At 37.9% G+C, this 10,359-nt stretch overlaps 1 protein-coding gene across 1 annotated transcript in view; it reads left to right on the plus strand.

The window, feature by feature from the left end:
- Positions 1-5,689, plus strand: part of ptgfrnb (prostaglandin F2 receptor inhibitor b) — a 47,383-nt gene extending 41,694 nt beyond the window's left edge. The window contains exons 8-9 of the mRNA XM_081360653.1: positions 1,199-1,504; positions 2,201-5,689. Of these exons, the coding sequence (XP_081216779.1) occupies positions 1,199-1,504; positions 2,201-2,364 (470 nt within the window). The 3' untranslated portion in view covers positions 2,365-5,689. The remainder of the gene's footprint in view (positions 1-1,198; positions 1,505-2,200) is intronic.
- The last annotated feature ends 4,670 nt before the right edge of the window (positions 5,690-10,359 follow it).

The raw sequence follows: 10,359 nt of genomic DNA on the forward strand, positions 1-10,359 counted from the left end.
CCATCTTTGCTTTATAGTCGTCGCTTTCACTCTTTCTCTCAACAGCGCCAGCCACATCTGTGCATAGATGTGCATTTCATTGCCATTCCAGTGACGGGAGATGGAAAGCGTTATTTTTATGGGACATGCCACATCTTCTAATTGATCTTGTGTTCTTTGAACCAGTATGTGTTAGTGAGGGGAAAAGACTTTTGCAAGAAATGGAGCCGAAAGATTTGCAATTTGATGAGATCTTGGCACGACCTCCATAATAATAAGCTATGCTAGAAAACGTGGTGGAAGATCTTTAAATAAATGCATCTCAAAGGAAAGGTTTTTTTGAGATTTGCAGTCCTAAAAATATGTCCTTGTTGGTAGTATTTTTTAATCCAGAGGCATTTTTTCTCTCTGATTTTTATGCTCCATGTTGAGGTAGATTAGAAACTTAATATCTTCCTATGACACAAGGTTATTGTTTTATCTTGAGAGGGAAAAACACATGCCAGAATTTGTAATTTGATGGAGCTCTGTAACTAAATTCAACGGGTCTCTAAGCAGTGTTCACTACTCTCTGCACACTGAGCAGAGGATGAACACCTCTTAAAAGTATAATCCAGGTTTTACACACGTTAAGCTGCTTTATTGTATGCATGTATGCATTCTTTAAACGCATTTATTTGTGCATTTTTGTAAATGCATTTATTTATGCCATTTTTTAAATGCATTTGTTTATGCATTTTTTAAATGCATTTATTTACGTATTTTTTAAAAATGCATTTATTTACTTAAATTTTTTAAAATGCGATTTATTTACGTGCATTTTTTGAAATACGTTTATTTACACATATTTAAATCTACTTTTTAAATTATAATTCTTACAGTCAATTTAGGGTTTAAATTATTCTGTTGTCATGGCAATATTGTTGTAAAATTGGATATAACTGAGTAAGCAATGTAAAATCGTGTTAACTCTCATATTGTTTAAATCTACAACTTGTTTACGTCTTATGGCTTAACGTTTGCAGATTGGCACTATTCACTTCCATTGTTTATCCTTCACTGTCATCCAGAATTTATCTGATTTGGAACAAAAGGGAGGGAAAGGGGGAAATACATTTTTCACCAATCGCCAAATGCCGTGGTAAAACGCTCTCGCATAGCTTACTGCTTTATCTTGCAGTGTGTATTAATGATAATTCTGTGATTTCTTCCCCATCAGATGATGTAGCGTACGAGATGAAGTGGTTCCTGGGTCGTCTGAGGGGTTCCAGCAGCCAGACCCTGTTAGCCAGTATGGACCGCTGGGGCGTCGTGCACAAAACCCCTCGCAACGACAGCAGCGACTGCAGCCTGGAGCGCCTGGGGCACAGAAGATTCGCCATGAACGTCCACAGCACACAGGACAGTGACGTCGGAGACTATCACTGCATCGTCACACCCTGGATCCGATCACCCGCCACCGGGATCTGGAGCAAAGCGCCGGATGTCTCCTCACAGAGAGTGTTCCTCAACGTGAAGTTCGCATGTAAGTGGACTGAACAAATTCTAAGATGAGTAACAGAGGAGTGCACAGAATTGCTAATGTAACACTCATGCAAGTTTAACAGGTTTTTATACTCTAATGGGAGTCTGCCAGCATTTGACACACACTCCCATGACAATACTACATTCATCCGAAACGTAACAATGCATGTTGGAGCATGCATGTGTAATATTAAAACAGCTTGTGCATTTGCTTGGTAGAGGAATTGTCCAGGAAAAAAAGGTTAATTGTCATCCTTTTAGTCTTCAGGAAGTCTTTAAAAAACCTAGAAGATAAATAGGAGAGACATTTGAAATTGTTCACACAGCTCTTTTCCGTACAACAATTCATAGTGAATCTCTCAAGCGCCAAAAAGGCCCAAAAACACTATAAAAATCTTTAGTCCATATGACTTTTTCCCAGGCTTATGAAGTCATACGATACACCACATGTATCAAAGATCTGATATCATGCTTTTATTACATATTCTTTATGCGCATGCAAAAGCTTTATTTAAATATTTATTTATGAATTTATGCAAGCATTGATGCATGCATGCATGCAAACATTTAAATTATTATAAATTATATTAAAACTTGTATTTAGCTCTAAAGCTGTTTAAACTAATTCGTCTTGTTTTTTATCATTATTCTTTATGAACGCACACTAACTTCTTTGTGTCCATGTGCATATATTCAGTGTGGGACTCGATGAAGCTGCCTTTGCTGTATGGGATCTGTGCTTCAGTAACTGTGGGTGTCTTCTCTCTGGTCCTGGGCCTGGTCTGTGCTCACTGCTGCTGTAAAACAGCCACAGCGACTCCACGCTCTCGCAACAAACTCATGGAGCTGGAGATGGATTGACAAAGACAGTACAGTTGTCCTCTTCCGTCCTGGACGGCGTGGTGACAACTGATAAACGCTGGGACATGTCCCGTCACATTATGCACCGCCTGGAAGGAGCAACTACATTCTCAGAGGAAATAACTACTGAATCAGAGTCAACGACCAGGGCGAATCACTCAAATATTGCACTAAACACATTCTTATATCAGCCGGGAACACTTTTGTTGGATTTATCAACAGTCTGCATTGAAACAAGAAGTGTTAAAGAAGACTTTTTTTTACACTCTGAGGAGATACCTGCCAAGATCCAAGCAGATTTTGACAAATTGAAGGATTATATTACACTACATCAAGCTCCAAAGAGACTGTTTGCTTCCAGATCAGGGTTTAAAGATACTAGTTTATACCATGATTCTTCTGAATATGGTGCTACTCTCCTTCTGCAAGACGTGGGAGGAGCTGAACCCAAGTCACAATGGGAAAGACAGTGTTTTATCTGTGATTTTGTGACGTTGTTCATTGTCGTACTGTGTGCATCACTCAGTTTTGTTTCCCAACCCATCCAGAGTCGACCAGTTCTGACCAACCCGTCCAAACTAGCCAAACGTTATCAACTGGTTAACTGTAATGCGATAGGGGCGGTCACACTACATTTTAAGCATATGAAATTAATTTAGACCTGAAAGAATATATCATGTTTGAAGATTTATTGAAAAAGTAGTATTTTATTAGATACAGGATGAATTCACTGTGTTAAAATATACCTTTTCTCCTGTTTCCAGTGACAATACAACCCATCTGTCGAGCTAGCTAGCTAGCAACACTCTAGCAATCATCTAGAGCACCTTAGCAACTGTGTAGTAACACCTAAGGAACTGATTAGCAACTCTGCAGTGGAACACTAAAAAAAATGCTACCTAGCAACAGCCTAGAAAACACCCAGAGCACCATGACAACTGCATAGAAACGCCCTAGCAACTATCTACAACACTCTAGTAAGCACTAATAGCATCCTAGCAACAACCTGGAAACCACTTTAACAATCGTAGCAACCACCCAGACACTATAGCAACTGTATAGAAATGCCCTAGCAACTACAGCATTCTAGCAAACACCAAGAGCATCCAAGCGACTACATAGAAACACCCTAGCAACTACCTACAACACTAAATAAAAAACACTAAGAGCATCCTAGCAACAGTCTGGAAACCACTTTGAACACCCTAGCAACTACTTACAACATTCTACTGCAGCAAAGATCAAGAACATCCTAGAAACAGCTTAGAAACCACTTTGAACATTGTAGCAACTACATAAAAGTGCCCTAGCAATTCTACAAAACACTGAGCATCATAGCAACCATCTAGAACACCATAACAACTGCATGGAAACGCCCTAGCAACTACCAAAACAATCTACTGTAGCAAAGACCAAGAACAAACCAATAAACCAGTTTTACACTTTGACTCGCCCTAGCAACTCTCCAAGACTTTGAGCATCATAGCACCCAACTAGAACACCATAACAACTGCATAGAAACGCCCTAGCAACTACCAAAACAATCTACTGTAGCAAAGACCAAGAACAAGCCAATAAACCACTTTGAGCACCATAACAACTGCCCGGAACACCATAGCAACTGCATAGGAACGCCCTAGCAACTCCACACCATTCTGAGCATCATAGCAACCACCCAGAACACCATAGAAACTGCATAGAAACACCCTAGTAACTACTTACTCCATCAGAGCAAACCTAGTTTGTCTGTAACAAACTTTGTAAAGCTAGCCTCAAAGTTTCTCTTTCTGCAGTGTAAGTTCATGTCCTCTAAACAGGCACTGATGTCAGAGTAAGCGTTTGATGATCAGCCAGGAGGGGAATCAGTGACGTTAATGTTCCTAATCACCGAAGCGGGGTCAGAATCACCCGACTTAAAAGATAGAAGTCCTACGCACATTCTCACACAGCCCGTGTTTACAAGCGCAGAGGCGGCCTTTGCAGTTCACAGGTTCGTTTCAAAGAACCAGTCGAAGGAATAAAAAGACAAAAACATTATATGCAATGCAACTGCAATTACTTTGTCTCTGTTACATTTACAATGTTACCTCATATTTCTCTCTCAGTAGTCGCATTATAAACGCATTCTATCTCTTTAATCAGAACTATTGTTACAATCACGACCGAAAATAAAAACACCATTCAATCTTCATCCCTCGACTAAAATTGATTGATACTAAAACCGCTTAAAAAGAGTTTTTAAAGAGTTAGTCATTTAATAATTCAGTCAAACAATTCGTTCAAAGTGTTTGGATCTTATTGTTTTCGTTGGCAAAACAGAGGAAGACAGACAATATCGACAATATTTTGTCTAAAGTGTAAGTCAATGGCCTATTCAATTATTGTTCACTGAACTGCTGTATAAAATCACATTTGCATCAATGCTGCTGATATTCGGCAAAACGGCACTTTTGCTCGCGTGATATTGTTTATAAATATAGAGATTTTTCTCCACCATATCTTGGTTTTTGGAAGCATTTTTGCCCCAAGCCCCCATTAATTTCCGCCCTGGGGTGAGTTTCCTGTACAATGACGTAACTCGCTGCTTTACTACCATAGTACGATACATCGTTGATTGATTAATGATGTCATGCACGTAGTTGAGTAATAACTGCTTTTAATTAATCTATTTGAATCGAATTAATGCTAGATGTTCTGCTATAAATTACGGACATGGTATCTAAGGATATTTCTCTTTTTTTTTCTTTATTTCTTTATTTTGCTTTATTTCCAGATTCAGGCTATGTTTACACGGAAACGATCTGAAGAGAAAACGCAAAAGTGGCGTTGCGTTATCACTTTTTATTCTGCGTTTAGACGAGCGTTATGGGGGGGGGGGAATCTGCGTGCATATGGTGACGCAAAAGTGTGTGAAATTCAATGTAGTATGCACTCCAGGCGGCTAGGTGGCAATGTGAAGCACCAAGTCTGCGCGCCTGCGTACAACCTTCACTGTCTAGCAGACTTTTGCGTTTTTACCCTTTAGACGGGAACGCGACGGTGGAGCGTTTTTAAGATTTCCACTCTGGAGGGTGGTTTCACTTTGAGTTTTTAAGCCCCACAAACGCCGTCGCCGTCTAAACGAAAGGCACATCTGATAAAATATTTTTACGTTTTCACCCGCGAGCGTTCTCGTGTAAACAGGGCCTCAATCTTAGGCTCGTTCTTACATAGTAAAACACATTCATTCATGTGCACTCTTCAAAAAACGACGCTTTAAATCTCTTAACAAACTAAAAGACGTAAATGACATTTGTATGTATTCTAAATAAAAGATACAGATTGTACTGAATGTCAGCTTGATTATTTTGCTCTAGATAAGGATTTATTGAGTCCACATGTCAAGCAAACAAGACACTGTTTCTAACCACAGGTCGAGATCTGTCGTTCAACCGCACAACTTTGCGATGCTGCTTGTGAATGTTCGTTAGAATGATGGTTTTGGAAACACAGACTCGTTGAACTATACTGATAATGACAGAACTTGCAACCGTAGTTGGCTAACGATGCTTTCAGGAAAACACCTCAGGTGTGTGTGCGGAACGGGCTCTTCAAAGGCCTTTACTGTACATGGGTATGAATGTGTGGCCGCCCCTGGAGCTGGAGAAGTGTCGACTCATTGACTGCTACAGACAGGCTAGTTAGAGTCACACAGAGGTCATGATTCGCTTAGGATGAATCTTTGGGTCTTGAAGCTCCGCTAACAGCTTGAGCAAGTAGAGCTGAAACACAATGCCGTGCATTAAGGCCAAAAGACCCCCAGAACACGGACGCTTGTGTTCAGTGACGCCTCAAGGGCATCGGTCTGCCTTTTTCTGCTTTGTCTGCTTCTGAGGGCCTTTGTCTCCATTCCTGAACAAAAAAGAGCCCCCGCATGAAAGATAGTGGAGATTCACAGTGTTTGCACTCTGCAAACATTCTGGTTTGGGTTTGTTCTCAATCTCTTTCCATCAGTATTAAACTTCTGCCATTTTAATTCAGCCCTAAAGTTATACACACTCCTCCTCTCAAACTTTATTTTCTAGATGATTTCAGTCTCAAGTGTGCTTGTTGGATTTTGTAAACTTTATACTTTTTAAGAAAATGAGGAAACTTTGTTAGAATGTTCACCATTGAAAATGAAGCGATGTCATCATGCAAACTGAACAGCGATTGGTCTTTGTTCTTGACTTGATTTGCATACTGAATTGTGATTGGTGAAAGACTGTTGAGTGGGTTATTGAATGAGTGACATGGTTAACCAACTGAGTAAAGGTGGACACAATAGATAATAAGCATGTAAAATTAATACAGAGTTATTTTAGAAGGAACAGGATATGATGTCATGGTCAAGTGCTTTTGTTTTCAAAAAAGTAATAAATTATCAATAATAATAATAATAATAAATTCAAAATGTTATAATATTAACTGCCTCATCTTGCATATGTGTATAACTCCTTATGATTGGTTCAAAAGTTTGGTGCCTGTAAGTCTCTTCTGCTCATGAATGCTGCATTTATTTGATCAAAAACAGTAATATTATGAAATATTAATAGAATTTAAAACCGCTGTTTTCTATGTGAATATATAGTAAAGTGTAATTTACAGTGCTATGCATAAGTTTAGACACCCATGCTAAAGTTGACTAAAAAGAGGAATAAAAAATCATCGTTTGGAAATTGAACTTAATGCCTTAATTTAAAAAATTAGGAAAAATCCAACCTTTAAGGACACCAATTTTCTTTGTGAATGAATAATGTATCGTAAATAAATAAATGTTCTTCCTTAAAATAAAGGGTGCATACGTTTGGACACCCCATGTTAAATTCCCATAGAGGCAGGCAGATTTTTATTTTTAAGTATTTTTTTATTATTATTTTTTTAGGATACTCTGCATCCTGATAAAGTTCCCTTGGCCTTTGGAATTAAAATAGCCTCACATCATCACATAGCCTTCACCATACCTAGAGATTGGCATGGGGTACTTTCCATAAGATCATCTCTCAATGCAAATCAAACTAGCTGGCTAACTGAAATAAAACCATGCCAATCTCTAGGTATGGTGAAGGCTATGTGATGATGTGGGGCTATTTTAATTCCAAAGGCCAAGGGAACTTTATCAGGATGCATAAAAATAAAATAAATAAGAATACTTAAAAATAAAAATCTGCCTGCCTCTATGGGAATTTAACATAGGGGTGTCCAAACTTATGCACCATGTATTTTAAGGAAGAACATTTATTTATTTACGATACATTATTCATTCACAAATAAAATTGGTGTCATTAAATGTTTGATTTTTCCAAATTTTTTAAATTAAGGCATTAAGTTCAGTTTCCAAAAGATGATTTTTTATTCCTCTTTTTAGTCAACTTTAGTATGGGTGTCTAAACTGTATAAACTGTATGCATAGCACTGTATATCCAGTGATCAAAGCTGAATGTTCAGCATCATTACTCCAGTCTTCAGTGTCACATGATCCTTCAGAAATCACTCTAATCTGATGATTTGATGCTCAAGAAACATTTATGATTGTTATCAATGTTGAAAACAGTTGTGCTTCGATTAATAGAAAGTTCAAAAGAGCAGCATTTATTTGAAATAGAAATCTTTTGTTTTCTGTTTGTCACATTTATTCAATTATTATTTAAAAAAATGAAATCTTTTGAACTTTACTGTATAGCCGAGAACTAATACCTAAACTTATCTAAAACCTGTACAGTTATGTTGCTGTCTTGCAAATTCTGCTGTTTCTTTGTGGAAATGCAAATGTAGTTTGCCATAGGCATCCACTTGCAAATTTATACATTTTATCCTTTCGCATGGGGTCGTGTGCAGATAAATCTGAAATAGCACATTATTTATGATAATTGTCATCTTAATGACCACGCGTCATTTGTGCAGAATTCTATATGACAGCGCCGTATATTTTTATGCATGCGTCAATAAGGTTTTGGTAAATGCATTTACAGCACTGGAAGGAAATGACAGTCTCTTCATTCACCTGTTTTTTTTTTCACTCGCTGGGAAACTCTTCTGCTGTAATTGCTGCTGATTGGCTGTGTGGGACTGGGAAGACGTTCGTCAACTGTGTGACGGGCAATTTGTTTGCTCTGTGTTGCGGCATGTTCCACTTTCCTCTTCTTTTCTTTTTTTAGCTGCAGTCTGTCGCTCTTCTCGAATTCACTCTAATTTGACACTCTCACTTATATTTGCAGTTCTGCTCTTGAGGCAACCCTGCTGAACCTCATATAGAAACATGTATAAACCAGCGCAAAAAAGCATGCACTGGTACAGCAATTGTAGAGCAATACTTTTAAATGATCATCATCATTTTACACCATGGTACCGTATTACAAATATTATTTTTATAAAAAAAAAGCATTATCTTGGTGCATATACAAAACAACATGTTTTACTATGGTCTCATGTACAAAATTGTATGATAATACCATGGTAAATTTTGGAAAGGGCATCTCAAATATTAGGTGTCTTCATTTGATCCTGTCGCTAACTCATAAACATGGTTCCATTTTCCAGTGGCTTGTAAAGTGTCTGGACTGAGTGGTGAAATACGGCGAGGAGTGTAATGAGAACATCACTCTCTGCTCCTTAGTGTAAATGTTAAACCAGCGCTCAGACAGACGAGGAATCCTTTGGTGTCTCGTCAACGTCATGGCAACAATGCAAACCCACCATGGTGAGAAACAGTGGAGAGGAATGGATTTGCACTCAAGTTCTTAGTCACTGTGCCAACACATATTGTGCATGCTTATGAATATATTTGCACCATATGCACATTTATTAAAAGACTTATTTCACTGCAAATTCAAAAGGAAAAAAAAGTGAGCAAATTGTAATGGTCATACAATAGTTTTTGTGTTTTGTATATATTAATGAATATATAGTGCATTACAGTATACAGTATATACAGGCAGTAAGATTTTTATTCAGCAAAGATGCATTAAATTGATCAAAAGTGAGATTAAAGACATTTATAATGTTACAAAAGATTCTATTTCAAATAAATGCTGTTCTTTTGAACATTTTATTCATCAAAGAATCCTGAAAAATAAAATGTATCTTGGTTTCCATTAAAATATGAAGCAGCACAACTGTTTTCAACATTGATAATAATCAAAAATGCAGCAAATTAGAATGATTTCTGAAGGATCATGTGATACTGAAGACTAATGTAATGATGCTGAAAATTCAGCTTTGATCACAGGATATAAATTACACTGTTTTAAATTGCAATAATATTTCCATTTTTACTGTATTTCTGCTCAAACTAATGCAGCATTGGTGAGCAGAAGAGACTTTTTTCCAAAACATTAAAAAAAAATCTAAGGGTGAGATATAACTCCACGCTGACAATGCTGGATCGATGTGCCTGTGCTCAAACAGGTCCAGTTCTCCTTGTAAGGCCGTCTGCTGCACAGGGCACACATCCATCCATCACTGAGCGAGTGTGTGTTGCCATCGAGTCTCTGCAGTCGCTCTCATCCATATGACACTTCCCATGCCAGACTGAAAATGCTTAGTTTAACCCTTAAAGTTACTGATTTGCACACTAACATGCTGTTTATTGCATACTGCACAGTATATAGGCCTACTGTTTTTAAAGGGGTCCTTTTATAAAGTCTTGATTTTGTTTTTGGCATGTACTAGAATACGGTTTCATGCTTAATTGTTCAAAAAAATGCATTATTTTTCACATATTTTACATTATTACAGCTCCTCTCTCCCCAGTCTGGTTGAATGCGTCGTTTTCGATGAAGCCCCTCCTTCCGAAATACGAAATGTGCTGTGATTGGTTAGCTGGCCCAGTGTGTTGTGATTGGCAGCGCTTAGCACGTGTTCGGGAAATGTCCCACCCCTTCATAACCTCGAGCTCTACTCAGATGCAAATATTAACAATGGCGTCAATTTCAAACCTTTTCAAGCCCGATTCAGACCCTGACAATGTTAAAAAAA

This window comes from Scardinius erythrophthalmus (assembly GCF_964197995.2).
Source record: "Scardinius erythrophthalmus genome assembly, chromosome: 3".
NCBI classification, from domain to species: Eukaryota; Metazoa; Chordata; class Actinopteri; order Cypriniformes; family Leuciscidae; genus Scardinius; species Scardinius erythrophthalmus.